Source organism: Myotis lucifugus, unplaced genomic scaffold (genome assembly GCF_000147115.1).
Source record: "Myotis lucifugus unplaced genomic scaffold, Myoluc2.0 scaffold_2820, whole genome shotgun sequence".
Lineage (NCBI taxonomy): Eukaryota > Metazoa > Chordata > Mammalia > Chiroptera > Vespertilionidae > Myotis > Myotis lucifugus.
Window position 1 is genome coordinate 2,824 of NW_005873868.1, and position 16,548 is coordinate 19,371.

At 51.0% G+C, this 16,548-nt stretch overlaps 1 protein-coding gene across 1 annotated transcript; it reads left to right on the forward strand.

The window, feature by feature from the left end:
* The first annotated feature begins 5,230 nt into the window (after positions 1-5,230).
* Positions 5,231-13,891, forward strand: LOC102428471 (zinc finger CCCH domain-containing protein 4-like). Its single transcript, XM_023749102.1, is given in 6 exon segments — positions 5,231-8,197; positions 8,199-8,472; positions 8,475-8,527; positions 11,516-11,690; positions 13,028-13,217; positions 13,279-13,891. Coding segments are annotated over 6 exon segments (4,272 nt in total).
* Positions 13,892-16,548: the final 2,657 nt, after the last annotated feature.

Consider the following 16,548-nt stretch of genomic DNA (forward strand, 5'->3'; position numbering starts at 1 on the left):
CAGCCCTCACCTCCCCCTCAGCTCCCGCACACGCACCCCTGGGGCCCAGAGCGCCCCTGGGTGTCCCGAGGAGAAAGGCTCCGCGAGTGACTGCATTTCCCGGTGGGATGGTCCCCGGCTCGGCCGTGGCATATAAGTTACTAGAGCAGAGGTTCTTGTGTAGAAAAATAAACTCACAGTGAATAAATAGACTACAGCTTCAGAAGCGATCGCGTGTGGAGTATACAAGCGCTCCTTACCCCTCACACGGAGCGCGTGTGTCGGAGCAGGAACACACCGTGCGCTTAAACGTTTCACTGAAGGAGCCGGTCACGCTGCGTCTGCTTTCGGGAAATACTGATCGCAGTTGGGGTCCCCGATGACATCCTTGGACCCCACGATCCTCTGCCCTTTGCAGGGGTACACGCACCAGCAGACCCCTGTCTCTCCGTGCAGGGACACCAGGCACTGCTCGGAGTGGTACAGCGCGTTCTTGTGGCCGTTGGGCAGGTGAACTTGTAGAGGCCGGGCCCACCCTCGTCCGCTCCTGGGCCAGCTTGGCCAGCACGTCGTAGAGTCCTCGCTGGCAGGGGTCCTTCCAGGTCTTGATGTCGGAGATCCAGAGCACCTGGATGCTCTCCTAGCTGCTGAGCGCGCTCCACACCGAGGGCAGGCCCTCCGGGTTCGCCTCCTGGGCCTCTGCGGCCTCGGCACTAGGCTCGGTGCCCAGGAGAGAGCCACACTGACCCACACAGATACAACTGTTCATTATCTTCACAGAAAGAGCTTTGCATTTGGGAGCAGAGAGCCCGATGATGAACATCTAGGATGTCTCCTCATCACGTGGGGGTGTGGATTGTGGGGAGGCTGTGAGTTGGAGGTGCAGTGGTCTAGGGGTGATCTGTCTACTTTGTGCTCCATTTTGCTGTGAACGTGAAACTGCTCTAAAAAATAAAATCTAATTCTTAAAATATCTCTGTTGATCTCATAGAGGAAGGTGGAGGGAGACAGAGATAAAAATATCAACAATGACAGTAAATCATTGATTGGCTGCCTTTTGCATGCACCACATAGGAGATTGACCTCACAACTGGGTATGTGCCCTGACCGGGAATTGACATGCTAATTTCTGAAGTGTTTCCTATTTAAAAAAGAAAAAAAAGTAACTATAATCTGTGTACCAGTAAGATTTTATTGTTCTAAATGTTTTTTTAACTTTTCTATATGAACTACTGTAATTTTCTCTATCTATTCATTTATATATTTATTTATTTTACCCTCACTGGAGCATATTTTTCCATTGATTGTGGAAGGCAGAGGGCGATACAGAAACACCGATGTCAGAGAGATACCTCAGTTGGATCCCTCCCGCATACCTGTGATCAGCCCCCATGGCCAGGTCCAGGAGCCTGCAACCCAGGTACCCGCCCTGGAATGAAATCAAACCAGAACCCATCAGTCCACAGGCTGACACACTATCCACAGAGCAAAACCAGCTAGGGCATTATTCTCAATGTATTGAAAGAAGAAAGAATTTTTGATCACTGATCTTTAAAAATCAGTGTAAATGTTTGATTTGTGTCTCCTAACACAGTTAAACATTTTTAGAACAATATCCACATGCAGTCTTTAAAAGTAGTAAAATTCCTTTATCATTTTTATCTATTTTTTATCATACCTTCATTTATTCAAAATTTTTGTTAACATAATCAAATATTAGTGGTATTATGAATTCTAATATTTCTTAAAATCCAATCTTTTCTTTTTAGTTAAGGTATTGCAAATGTGTCCTCATACCCCCCATTAACCCCCAACAACCCCCTGCCCCGCACACTCATGCTCCTATCCCCCTGTTGTCCATGTCCTTTGGTTTGGCTTATATACGTGTATACAAGTCCTTTGGTTGCTCTCTTCCCCTTACCCCTGCCCTCCCCTACTTTCCTTCTGGGGATTGATAGCCTGGTCACTGTTTCTCTGTCTTTGGATCTGTCCCTTTTCATCAGTCTATGTTGTTCTCTATAATCCACAAATGAGTGAGATCATGTGGTCTTTATCTTTCTCTGACTGGCTTGTTTCACTTAGCATAATGCTCTCCAGTTCCATCCATGCTGTTGCAAAAGGCAAGAGTTCCTTCTTTTTTACCTCAGCATAGTATTCCATTGTGCAGATGTAACACAGTTTTCCAATCCATTCATCTGAGGATGGGCACTTAGGCTGTTTCCAAATCTTAGCTATTTTGAATTGTGTTGCTATGAACACAGGGTGCAAATATCCTTTCTAATTGGCATTTCTGGTTTCTTGGGGTATATTCCTAGTAGTGAGATCACTGGGTCAAATGAGAGTTCCATTTTTAGTTTTTTGAGGATACTCCACACTGTTCTCCACAGTGGCTGCACCAATCTGCATTCCCACCAGCAGTGCAGAAGGGTTCCTTTTTCTCCACATCCTCTCCAACACTTGTTGTTTTTTGATTTGTTGATGATAGCCATTCTGACAGGTGTGAGATGATAACGCATTGTTGTTTTGATTTGCATCTCTTGTATAATTAGTGACTTTGAGCATGTTTTCATATGTCTTTCGGCCTTCTGGATGCCCTCTTTCGAAAAGTGTCTATGGCTGTTGCCCATGTTTTTATTGGATTGTTTATCTTCCTTTTGTTAAGTTTCATGAGATCCCTGTAAATGTTGGAGATTAAACCCTTATCAGTGGTATCATTGGCAAATATGTTCTCCCATGTAGTGCGTCTTCTTGTTGTTTTGTTGATGGTTTTCTTTGCTGTGAAAAAGCTTTTTATTTTGATGTAGTCCCATTTGTTTATTTTCTCTTTAATTTCCATTGCCCTAGGAGCATCACCAGAGGCCTCCACTCATCACTCCAGAATGTGTTCAGTGCCGCAGACTTCTTTATGTGACTCAGAGTTGCCCAGAGTTAGAGCCTGGCACACACACTGGGTGCTCAGGGTTGTCTGTGGGGTGAGTGACTGACAGGAGAAGGATGGGGACCTACAGGAAGGCTGTGCAGGAAAAGAGCTCCATGTGGCAGCAGTGGGCTGGCCGCAGCTGGCCTTCCTCACACTGCCAAGAGCCACCTGTTCATTCCACAGATGTCTAAGGAGCCATGATTGCTCAATGGCTTCAAAAAGCATCTGGTCCAGCAGACCACAAGGCTGTCAGATAAATACAGAACTGAGTGATATTGAGGGATAGGCTTACTGAAGTGGAGACTTTGGGGGCTGGTGGTCATAAGAGAGATCATTGGGGGTGTGGTGAAGTGAAGCGGTGCCAAGAGGGCAGGAACGGGGGCATGGAGACAGGGTGTAGGGAGGAAAGACATTTGCTGTCTTGGAAGTATTCTCTGTGGAAGAATCCTGACTCTGAGATAAACGTTTCCTGGTGGCAGCTGCCATGTTGTGACATGGTAATGTTTGATTCGCCCATGTTTATTTCTCTCCCTGGCCCCGAGATCCTAAAGAGCCCATGCACCTGCATTTAGTGCCTTTCAGGATTGAAAATATCTAACTCCCAGGTCTGGCCTCTTTCCTTATAATCACATTGTTAGATTTAATCTTCTCCACCAAGTTGCGGATCTAATCTCATCTTTTCCAGAGGAGACCCACCCTTTTCTCCTGGGAGGGACAGAAGGTGGAATTTCTCCCTTTGCCCTCCAGGATGGCACTGTCTCTACTCCAACTTGTCTCCTTTGAAATGCCAAATTCACCCAGAGAAGAGTCTTTCCATCTCTCTTTTCTCCAAGAAAAAAACACCCATCTGTTACATGGCTCTGGGTCATTCACAGGGTTCAATTAGGATGGCCACCCTACCCTGTCCAGCCCTGACCCTCATGGTGATTTTTACCTGTCCTTCCTCAGAGAAGCCTTAAGGTCTGAAGGTCCACCCACATGCTCAATTGCCCACCCCTTGGTCCCTGTGGAGCTCATGATCTGCTATGTCACCTGACATAAAACCTCACTTGATGCATGGACACATTTCATTTGTTTTCTTTGGGGATGACACCAAAGGTGTCAGCTGTGGGCGTTGGCTGTTTTAACTGTGAATACAATTGGATTAGTCTAATGTGATCAAAGACCCACAGCAACCATGCTCTCAGGTTGTGTTTTTTCCTATTTAACATCAGGAAACCATTACACCTCCACTGTCTCACATGGAGGATGACAACTGGGGGCCATCAGTCAACCACAGTCAGTGTGGGTGGAAGGAATCAATGAGCCAGACCTCAATCTTGCCCCTCCCAAACCATCTCTCAACCCATTAATCTGGAGAGAGGAAAGAATCCCAATGAGATTAAGGGGTGGAGACTGAGGTTTCTGATTGGATGTTAGCATTTGAGAAGGTGTATAAAAACGTCAGGCACCAGAGCAGAGACTCAGAGTCCTCGAGCTCTGCAGTCAGTAGCTTAAGAAGAGGAAACCATAAGCCCCACCTCTTGACGTGAGGAGTATTAAACACTTTGGGAGGAAAAAAACACTTTGGTGGAATCAGGAAGAAAACTTAGGTATGGGAACTCTATACCCTCCAAATCACTACAGGCACATTTGAGTGTTTCTTGTGCCTGGTTCTTCTCATCCTCTTAAAGGTTGTTCATGGTTTTTCATTGCCTGTACCTGTGGGGAGCCGATATAGGGTTACGCCCCCGACTGACCTGTTGGCAAAGTCACAAACAAGTCTTCTTCCGAGTCGTAAACAGCTTAATCCCAGAAGCGGCAGCTGATTTACATGTGCTGTCATTTCAAATATAAAAATTGGGGAATTTGCCGGAAGCCGGTTCACCCTTGCTGGTTGACACAGTCGCTGCAGGGAAGAAACATCTGCACAGCTTATATCTCAAGGGACCTGGCGTATATGGCATATGTTTTCTCCCCCACTTAGCACTGTGTGTTTCAAACAGAACCACCTCCCGGAAAAAGGTAGTTTCCCCTGGTGGGGATTTTTTCCCTGGAGTTACAAATTAACAGGACTAAGGAAGGGAATACATCCAAAAAAACCCTTAACTAAGTGCCAGGCGGGTAGTTAATCACTTTAACTAGGAACAATCACGCTGAAACTACATAATCTTTACTTAGGATAATCTCCTTCAGTTACTTCCTTGTAGCTTAATAGAACAACAGAGTAACCTTGGAATGGAGATGAGAAACGCCCTAACATTTGGAATAGAATGTATAGGATTAAAATCAACAGGTGTAGATTTTCCAGAAACTTCCAACTCCAGGTCCCGGCCTCTGGCTTTAGGAACCATGGGGGCTGCGCCTGTGACCCCCCCGCAGTCCCCATCAGAATCGCCACCGCCATCAATGCCTTCGCTTCCTCGCTGTTCCCCCGACTCCTGCCCGCCCGCCCCGCACCTCCTCCACAGCATCCCGCTCCCTGACAACAGGGAAGATGGTGAGTTGGAAGAAGGTGAACTGGAGGATGATGGGGCAGAAGAGACCCAGGATACCCCTGGAGGCCCTGAGAGGAGCCGGAAAGAAAAAGGGGAGAAGCACCACAGCGATTCAGACGAGGAAAACTCTCACAGGAAGCTGAAACGGAAGCGGAAGAAAGAGTGGGAGAAAGAGAAGAGAAGATGGAAAAAGAGCAGGAAATCTAAGCACAGGAGCCATGCATCTTCCAGCGATGATTTCCCAGATGACTCAGATTACAGCCCCCCGTACATGCCCTCCCACCAGCAGTACCCCCTGTCACACAGCACGTCCCTGCCCAAGAAGTCCTACTTCACCAAAGAGCTGAACCAGTACCGCTGTGCCAAGGAGGGCAGCAGTCGAGGCCGTGGCAGGGGCTACCGGGGCCGAGTAAGCCGCGGAGGGTCTCGGGGCCGAGGCAGGGGTAGAGGCTCCATGGGAGACCACTCAGAAGACGAAGATGACTTTTATGAAGATGAGATGGATTATGGAGAAAGTGAGGAACCAATGGGAGACGAGGATTATGACGACTATTCCAAGGAGCTAAACCAGTACCGCTGGTCCAAAGATAGCCGAGGACGAGGGTTAAATCGAGGCCGTGTCCGGGGTTCCCGTGGCCGAGGTCGAGGTGGCAGCCGAGGAGGGATGAACAAGGGCGGGATGAACGATGATGAAGACTTCTATGATGAAGACATGGGCGATGGCGGTGGAAGCTACCGGAGCCGTGAGCATGACAGGCCCCACCAACAGTCTGGCAAGAAAGGCAAAGTCATCTGCAAATTCTTCGTGGAGGGGCGGTGCACACGGGGAGACCACTGTAACTTCAGCCATGACATCGAGCTACCAAAGAAGCGAGAACTGTGCAAGTTTTACACCACCAGGTGTTGTGCCAAAGCCGAGAACTGCCCCTACATGCACGGTGATTTTCCGTGTAAGTTGTACCACACGACTGGGACCTGTATCAATGGTGACGACTGCATGTTTTCACACGACCCTCTGACCAAGGAGACAAGACAGATCTTGGATAAGAGGTTGGCTGAGGATGCAGAAGCAGGCGCCGAGGACGAGAAGGAAGTTGAGGAACTGAAGAAGCAGGGCATCAACCCCCTGCCCAAACCACCCCCTGGTGTGGGCCTCCTGCCCACCCCGCCTCGGCCCCCTGGCCCCCCTGCCCCAACCTCTCTCAAGGGCAGGCCCATGCAGGGCGACCCCCCACCACCACCCCCTCCTCCGCCCCCTGGGTCCCCGCAGATGCCCATCTCAGTGCATGAGCGGCTGTCCCCTGAGCAGCTGCAGCAGCAGCAGCAGGACATGTACAACAAGAAGATCCCCTCCTTGTTTGAGATCATGGTATGGCCCACAGGACAGTTGGCTGAGAAGCTGGGTGTGAGTTTCCCTGGACCTGGAGGACCCCCTGGGCCAATGGGCCCTGGGCCCAATATGAGGCCCCCGGGGCCAATGGGGGGCCAAATGCATCCCAACATGCACCCTGATATGCACCCCGACATGCCCCTGGGCCCTGGCACCAACCCTGGCCCACCCATGGGACCTGGTGGCCCCCCAATGATGCCTTATGGCCCTGGAGACTCCCCACATTCTGGAATGATGCCCCCATTCCCACCAGCCCAGCACTTCTGTGAAAACTTTTACCAGCAGCAGGAAGGCATGGAGATGGAGCCGGGACTCATGGGGGACTCGGGTGACACTGGAAACTGGTACTCAAGTGACGAGGACGATGGTGGGAACAGCGTCACCTCCATCCTTAAGACCCTGAGGCAGCAGATGTCCAACCAACCCCAGGCTTCTGTCGGGGAGCTGAGCAGCTTTGGGCTTGGGGATCCCCGCCTCCAGAAGGGACACCCCACAGGAGGCCGGGTGGCTGATCCCCGCCTCAGCCAGGACCCCAGGCTCACCCGCCATTCTGAGGCTTCCAGCGGGTCAGGCCCCGGCGACACGGGGCCCTCTGACACTCAGCTGGCTCGCTCCCTGCCTGCCCCTAGGCCTGAAGGCAGCCTTTATTACAGCCCCGCTGGCCCCAGCGGCTCCAAGGGGTCTGGGCCACCCCCTGCAGAAGAGGAGGAAGGGGAGCGGGCCCTGTGGGAGAAGGCTGTGAACATTCCCCTGGACCCCCTCCCCGGGCACCCGCTGAGGGACCCGCGGTCGCAGCTGCAGCAGTTCAGCCACATCAAGAAGGATGTGACCCTGAGCAAGCCGAGCTTCGCCCGCACCCTGCTGTGGAACCCCGAGGACCTGATGCCCCTGCCCATCCCCAAGCAGGATATCGTGCCCCCCGTCCCAGCTGCCTTGCAGTCCATGCCTGCCCTGGACCCCAGGCTGCATCGGGCCTTCACTGTGGGTCCCTCCAACCCCCGACAGCGCTCAGGCACCTCCACGGACCCCGGCCCATCCGGCTCCAGCCTGCCTGACTTCGAGCTCCTCTCTCAAATCCTCAAGACTGTCAGTGCCACTGGCCCCTCTGCTGCCCCCGGTCCCAGCGACAGGCCCAGCGATCCCCGGGTGTGGAAGACACCCACTGACCCTCGGCTCCAGAAACCAGCAGACTCTGCTGCTTCCTCCCTCGCTGCCAAGCTTGGCTCTGCCAAAGCGCCCTCTCCAGCTGCCAGCGCCAGTGGGGAGTCCTCTCCCCCAGCCACCGCCCCCTATGACCCCCGAGTACTGGCGGCTGGTGGGCTGGGCCAGGGCAGTGGGAGCTGGCAGAGCCGCGTGCTGAGCGGCATCAACCTCTATGACCCCAGGACTCCCAATGCAGGTGGTAAAGCTGCAGAGCCTGCTGCTGAAAGGGGCTGCCCAGCCCAAGGGCTCTGAGGGAAATGGCAAGAGCTCAGTGGCCAAGGCCAAGGAGCCCCCATTTGTCCGGAAGTCTGCCCTGGAACAGCCCGAACCAAGGAAGGCCTGTGCAGACGGGGGCTCCACCACAGCTAGGGACAGATACAACAACTACAACCGGCCCTGGCCCAAGGCTGCTGACACCCCCGCCGCCACCACAGGCACCCCCCCTCCAGAGGGCTCACCACCCCGGCCCGGCGTGCACAGCCTGCCAGTGCCCACACTTTTTGGACCATGAAGCAGGCGCCTAAGTCGGGCCTTGACCAGAGGGCCGCAGCCCGTGGTGTTTGTACAATAAGTAAGAATACACAGTGTGGCTGTGGGTTTGTTTCCTTCTCAGAGAATTTTCTTCTGTAAAAGCAAATTAAATAATTTTTTAAAACAAATTTGTGGATGAATTAGAAGCTGGAGCCCTCCTTGGATATTCAGCCTAAGAACCTCACGGGGCTATGAATTTACCCCAAATTTTCATTTGCCATCAGGCCAAGCTTTTGAAAATTTGTTCTCTTACCAGGATTGTAACAAAAGTGTAAATACTATTTACACTAAAGCTAATGGTACAAATATGTATATAACGTAGTGTATTTTTACAATGATCGTTGCATGGCTCTATTCCACTCCCTTTTTGTACGCTGTATCTGTCTTGCAGAAATGTCACCTGCCCTTTCTCCTGTGGTCTCTTTATCCAATAATTGTATTACTGCCATTAAAGGATGCAGTTATTTAAAAAATAAAATAAAATTGAAAAAAAAAACACAAGTGTCTGAAGCCAGGGGTGGGAAGCTCCGTCCCTCCTTCCCCCGCCCTGTCCATCTCCCTGACCAGAGACACCAGATTACCTTACAGCGCACATTGTGGCTCTGCCTAGGCTTCCTTGAGTCTTACCCCATCTCCCCCAACTCCCAAGTCTGTCATGATGTGTACCCATCACACCTTTACGTCAAGCCCATACATTACACTCCTAACACTTTTTCTTGTTGCTGTTAATCCTCACCCCAGGATATTTTTTCCATTGATTTTTAGAGAGCCAGGAAGGGAGGTGGAGAGAGAGTAGAGTGAGAGAAAGAGAGAGGGAGAGAAAGAGAGAAATAGAGAGAGAGAGAGAGAGAGAGAGAGAGAGAGAGAGAGGTGCAGAAGGAGAGACAAAGAGAAACATCAATGTGAGAGAAAAATTGACTGGTTAACTGCTGCAAGCACCCCAACTGGGCAGGGAATGGAACCTGCAACTCAAGTATGTGCCCTTGAACTGGAAACCAAACCCACAGCCCTGCAGTCCTGGGTGTGATGCTCCAACCACTAACCATCACTGGCCAGGGCAACAGTGTTTAATCTTCATTCTCTAAGCTGCCTCTCTTGGTCATCTCAACTGCTCGCTGCTTCCAATTGTGGAGGCAAAGCGATTCTGGACCCCACTCTCCCCACTCTTGATAATGCCTAGAGGAAAATTAGATTTTGATTGGCCTGTGGACCACATTGGTTCAGAAATGCCCATGGGGTTAATGCATCCTTTGGATGCATTCATGGGTCCATTTCTATCCTGTGTCAAATGTCCCAAATGCTGTAGCAGCTATGGTCACCGATTCCCCTTGTACTGGCTCCCACCTGTCCCCACAGAACAGGGCATCACACCATGTCACTGGTTCCTGGCTGGTTCCCCGGCTCTCCATGGACCTCCTGGCTGTTCTCAGGATGTACCCCGTCTCACCTATGGGGGATCGGGACTTTAGGGATAAGTCCAACACGTGGTCTGTGGCACCAACTTTGTCTGTGGCCACCTGGACATAGGAATTCTCCTGAAGATACTTCTGCTCTTGCAAGGTGACGACCTTCTTTGGGGAGAAAATTAAACAAGACCGGGGATGTATCATACTCCTTACGTGTGTCCTACTCAACACTCACACTTTCAGTGGAACAACACATGGATGTTTGCCTCTCTCTCCCTTCCTCATTCTCTCTTTAAATAAAGAACTGTTTTAATCAATCAATCAAATAACAACCTCCCAAATGGTGGCAACCAAACATGTCTCCCAACATTGGCAGAGGCTCCCTGGAGAGAAAGGCGCCATCCCTGCACCTGGTCTGTGCTTCAGTTTCCCCACCCATGAGGCAGAACCAACAGGTCTACCCCCTGAGGTTATTCTGAGGTCATTGGGAAAGTGAGCCCCAGGACGGGAGATCAAAGGTTCAAAGGTGTCCATCTCAGGAATGCTAATGTGGCCTGGCCACCATGGCTCAGTGGCTGAGCATCAACCTTTGGACCAGGATGTCATTATTTGATTACTGGCCAGGGCACACCACTGGGTTGTGGGCATGATCCTCTATGCAGGGGCATGAAGGAGGGGCTAATCCATGATTCTCTCTCATCACTGATGTTTCTCTCTCTCTCTATCTCTCCCTCCCTCTCTGAAATCAACACAAATATATTTAAAAAATAAAACACAGAAAATTAAAGAATGCCGCTGTGTACATTTACTGGCCTTCCTCTTCCCTGCCCATCATAAGGGTCCCACTCACCCATTTCCTGGGTTTCTCCTTATTTCTCAGCAGGACATTCAGTTCCTTACAGCTCTGCACAAGCCTCTCTTTCACCAAGACCTGCTGCTCCAGGGGCATGCAGGTCATGAATTTCTCCAGCAGAAGCTTATCCAAGCTCTGCTTCTTGGTGAGCACATCTGCCCTCAGCCAGTGATGGAGGAGCAGACATTGTGTGCATGCTCAGTAGGGGGTCCACATACATCCAGTGTTGGAAGGCTCTGAAGAGCACATGCGCCCTCTCAGAGTCCCATTGCTGTCCTTCAGTGAGGTTTCCCTGGGGCGGTCCGGTCGGTAGCAGCTCCCAGCCCAGGCTGCCCTGGGGGTACCCACGCCCATTGGAAAATGTCTGGTCTGCAGCCATATTCACTAGAAACATCATATCCTGATGGGGAGCAACAGAAAGGACTGACTCGGTAACAGGTCCACAGTTCTGGGGGAAAAGAGGAGAGAATGAGTGGAGTTTAACCTGCTAATCCACCCAATACTAAACAGCTGGGGCCTGAGGCTGTGCCCCTCCCACCCCCTCGCCTCCCATGGGGCTTGACCCGGACCTCAGGTACCAACTTCTGGAGAACGTGGTGTGGAGACAGCACCCAGAATTGCTCATTGACAGGACCAGTGGCTGTGCACAGCTCCAGCCCCAACATGGAGCACCCCTTGGCTCCCTTGGAGGTGTTCCTAGACCTTAACTTCAGTGAAATGGATGGGGTTAAGTTTTTCATGCACATCATCCAATAGGCCCAGCAGAGGGAAGGGTTGCTACACCTGTGCTGCAAGACGCTGAGGATTTCTGAGGTGCCCTTCCAGAGGGTCAGGAGGGTCCTGGATGGGGTGCAGCTCGACTGCATCCAGGAGGTGGAAGTGAACTTTACCTGGGACCTGCCCACCCTGGGGATGTTTGCTCTCTTCCTGGGTCAGATGAGTAACTTGCAGAGTCTCTCTATCTCCTACATCAATGTGTTGGCTGAGGAGGAGGAGGAGGAGGAGGAGGAGGAGGAGGAAAAGGAGGAGGAAGATGAGGAGGAGGAGGAGGAGGAAGCGATGCAGAGTAAGAGGAGAAGGAGGGGGAGGAAGAATAACAGGAAGAGCAGCAGTTTGGGGAGGAAGAGGAGTTGTAGAGGGAAGAGCAGGAGCAGGAGAAAGAGGAGCAGAAATGGGAGGAGGATAAGGAGATGGAGAGGGAGGAGCTGGAGTGGGAGGAGGAAGAGGAGCAGGAGTGGGAAAGGCAGGAGGAGGAGGAGCAACAATTTTTTCTCCAATTCCTCTCTCAGATGCTCAGGCTGTGGCACCTCCGGAAGCTCGACATGGATTCTCCCTCCTTCCTCTGAGGCCGTCTGAACCAGAAGCACAGGTGAGCTGTGTAACAGTGAACACAGCTTCAGAGTGTCAAGGAAGTGGTCTTGTTGGTGCTTTGAATGGTGTCATCCTGTGCACACCCAAAGAAAGCATGTTTTAAAATCCGTCTGTCAGGATGGGTAACAGAACTGGCCCAATGAGTGACCCAGCGAGTCTGGGTCTGTGAATTCTTCCTTAGGGAGAGATGTCTAAGTGACCAGGACTTAGGAAGAGGAAGGGAGGAGGAAAAGCCACATCGGATGGAGCATTTCCAGACAGAAGCTCTGGGCCCGCTGACACGTAAGCCTGTCTCAGCTTCCCCATCTGTCAGAGGTGGTCCCGGGCTCCAGGAAGGTCATTAGTAGGAAGGAAAGGCAGGATTCCGCAGCTAAGGGAGGGGGAGGGAAAGGACTTCAAAGAGTGGCAGGTGGTTTGTGTGAAAGTCAACTCTGCTGACTGGCCTCCCAGCTGATGCCACAGATTCTTCCTGTGGTCACTCTCTCCCTTTTCCTTAAATCCTCACCGGAGGATATATTTTTCCATTGATTTCTAAAGAGTGAAATGGAGGAAAAGAGAGAGAGAGAGACAAATACCAATGAGAGAGGTATTGGTTGCTACAGCACATGCCCCAACCTGGGCCGGGCATTGAGCCTGCAAGAGAGATCTGAGCCCTTGACCATGAATTGAAACTGAGACATTCGAAAGCTGTGTCCACTGAGTCAAACCAGATAGGGCCAGGTTTGTTCCTTTTAGGCATTAGATGAAAGAGCCTCCTGTGGCCCAGAGGTTTGGTGCCTGGAACCAAGCAATGGACAAAAGGAAGCCTGAGTTGAGAGCATTCTTGGTTTTGACTCCCAAATTTAAGATTCACGGATGCCTACCCTTGACCTAGACACTGTGAGGCTCTCTGAGCAGGTTCCCAGGGTTTTCCTTATGTCCAGTCCGCCTCCAGAGAGCAGTGCTCTGCTTGGCAGCTAAGGAAAGGAAGCTCTGAAGATGTCATGAACGTGACCCAGCCTAAAAGGAGACTGGGTGTCCTGGGTGCTGGCCTTCATCAGATTGTCAGGACAGCCCTGGGCTTGCATAAATCGGTCTTCCTCCACCTGTAAGCCCCCCTCTTTTTACCACTGCTGTCCCCAGGAACTAATCGCTCCATCTCTTCCCAGGTGGCTGCAGACCCCCTTGGACAAACTCTCCATATGGTTTTGCTCACAGCTGACACACTCAGACCTGACACACCTGGTCCAGTGCCCGAACCTCATGCAGCTGAAGTCCCTGGGTCTGTATAGCACCAACCTCACTGATTTTAGTCCCGAGCCCCTTCAAGCTCTGCTGGAGGCAGTGGCACCCAACCTCCAGGATCTGTGCCTGGATAACTGTGGGATGGTGGACTCCCAAGTCGAGGCCATCCTGCCTGTCCTGAGCTGCTGTCACCAGCTCAGGGGCTTCACCATCTCTGAGAACCACCTCTCCATGGCCACCATGGATAAGCTGCTGTGCCACACAGCTGGGCTGCACAGTTTAGAGCTCGAAATGTACCCCATCCCCCTGGAGTGTTACAGGACCCACCAGACTGTGGACCAGGAGAGAGTTGCCCTGATTCAGGCTGAGCTCACGGGGACACTGAGGGAGTTAGGACAACCCAGGACCATCCGTCTTGTCACCAAGTCTATAGCTCTTGGGAGGTTTATGACGTGGCATTTTCATGACATGGAGCCTGTGATGTGCCCCTCTAGTGACCCAGCTCCCCAGGTGCACCTAACAAGGGCTTCCTTCTAGGACCCTGGAACCTGAAACCTCGGATTGGGGTGCAGTATGCGGGGCCACTCATGTTTCATGTTCATGCTCAGTGTGAATGAGGAAAGGGACGGACCCAGCCCGGGTACAGGATTGCAGGGACAAAGGTTGGGGAGTTCATGGGATCTAAACACAAAGTGTCTACAACCAGAAACATGAATCTGATCTCCTTGAGGAGGGGGTGGGGATTTAGGCTCGAGGTGCATCTGTGGGAGTTAATCCTAGGGTGGCAGGTTGTAAAGGAATGTTCAGAAACAAAGACAATTTCAAAGGCCACCCTCTGGTCCTCCGTCATGTAATAAACGGTCTCCCCCACTTTACACCTCAGTTCCTGATGAAAAAAGGTGTGGAGGGGTCAGGATCAGACACTGGAGCTGCTGGGATGCAGTTGGGCTGTAGGGCTCAGCACCATTATATCACTCCCTCCAGGTTTTTCCTTCTCCCTGGGCATCTCTGACCTCATTGTGGCTGCTCAGTGGGTGGATCCAATGCTACTTTCTATGTGGTCCACTAACCCCTGATGTGAAGGGGACTTGCTGCTGGCTCTGAACCTGGATGTGAGTGGTCCTCCTGGTGCTGCTGGTGAACCCACAGGTCTCAGGACTTGTGCCAGTAGGGGTTCAGGGCACAAGGCAGGGCCCCCAGTTCCAGAAGGGCTTGTCCACACAGCAGAGGAACAGAGCTGCTGGGGCCTCCTAGCACATGCCTGTCAGCCTGGTGTTGAGGAATTAACCCGCTTGCAGCCAGGAAAATCATCCAAATTCCTTTGACCAAAATACTAAAGTTATTCAGGAACATAAGACTTTTCACAGCGTTATACATTTATAGGTCTCTCAAACAAACAAAACCCCAGAAAACACGTTGCAATGCTTACCCTTCCTGTTTCTATTACTATCAACCCTTCAACCCTTTAGTGATGTTTTCAGGCGGCATTGGCGGGGGCAACACAGTGCGGGGCGTGGTCACTGAAAGAAAATTCCTAAATCGCCCCTTATTCGCGAGCGGAGGAAATTTCAAAGTCTACCTGACAGTCCTTCATCCCCATCTTGGGAGTGTCCGTCCTTCTTGACTGCTAGGAGAGAGAGAGAGAGAGAGAGAGAGAGAGAGAGAGAGAGAGAGAGAGAAGCTTTCAAAGCCCCCATCCCCACCCCCAGTGGCTGACCCTGCGTCCCCACCACCCTGGTGATGACGTGATGACGATGCAACCTGTCCTTGTCATGCGCTACCTTCCTGGCGACCGCTTTTGTAAGCCTCAAGCGTGGTCGACCAGAGAGCCGGGTTGGTTCGTTGTCGTCACAGGGCAGAGCCAACTCAGGGACAGCGCTTGCGCAGTCGGCAGGCAGAGGGCTGTAAATGGAAGGCAGTGGATCGCCATACTAGCACTTTGAATGGAGACACATCATTTATAAATAACACAAAGCAGTACCTGTACCTCAGATGGAAACTTCTTTCTCAGACATAAAAAATGTAGGTCAAGTCACTTGGACACTAGGGACGGCTGTGTCGTGTAGAAATGGGCAGACATAAATTAGGCATTCTGAACTTTGTCCTCCTTTGGGTTTGTCCTTGTGATCCATAGGAACTCTCCCCAGCCAGGAAAGGTATTAGGTGGACTGAAGTGGACCACAGAGGGGTTTCTGGCTGGAAACCACAAACCACATCACTGGCAGTGACCGACTGGGTGTGCGGTGCCGTGCCTGGCCCCAGAAAGTCATAGTCAGGACTGAACCCAGGACCTTCCTCTTTCTTTCTTTCTTTCTTTCTTTCTTTCTTTCTTTCTTTCTTTCTTTCTTTCTTTCTTTCTTTCTTCCTTCCTTTCTTTCTTTCTTTCTTTCTTTCTCTTTCTTTTTCTCTTTCTTTCTTTCTTTCTTTCTTTCTTTCTTTCTTTCTTTCTCTGGCTCATTGAGGTCTACATACACATCACCCTTCTACAAAAAGCAACAACCAACATATGTTGGTATCACTGGCTTAAAGACAAACACAGACAGACAGACAGACAGACAGACAGACAAAGACAAACCTCTCTCTCCCTATCAGGTGAATTGGGGCCAATTTGACCAGGAAAATATAGGTTGCCCCTGTCCCATTTCCTCGTTGAAAGCAGACAGATTCTGATTTTAAAACAGCCCTCCGTTGGGTAGATACCCCCTCCTACGACTGTTGGCACACAAGCTTGACTCCCAGGGAGAGGGAGACTTAGGTGGGTAGGGTTAAGAACGGGTAAAGTAGCCCCAGTCAATTGGCGTCTCCGAGAGCTTCAGTACCTTCACCTCTTAGGATCATTTCCATTTTCCCAAAAGCAGTGTGAGTGAGGAGCAGGGAGATACCCCCTCACAGTCCTCGGAGCATCCCTAGGTTCGCTTCTGTCTGTTTTCTCTTTGTAAATCCAATTTCTGTCTTTTTGTGTGTTTCTGTTGTTGTGGTTGTTGTTGTTGTTTCCTACACTCTTTCTAAGGGTGACCTGGCCTTTGATAGCAGAAACAGACTCCTCTGAACCAAGGATCTTCCTCTTTCTTTCTTTCTTTCTTTCTTTCTTTCTTTCTTTCTTTCTTACAGTTTCACAGCAGACCTCATGGACAGATTCTGTTGCCTCGCCCTCAGAAACCAGCAGGTGTATACGTCGTGTTCACGTAAAAATA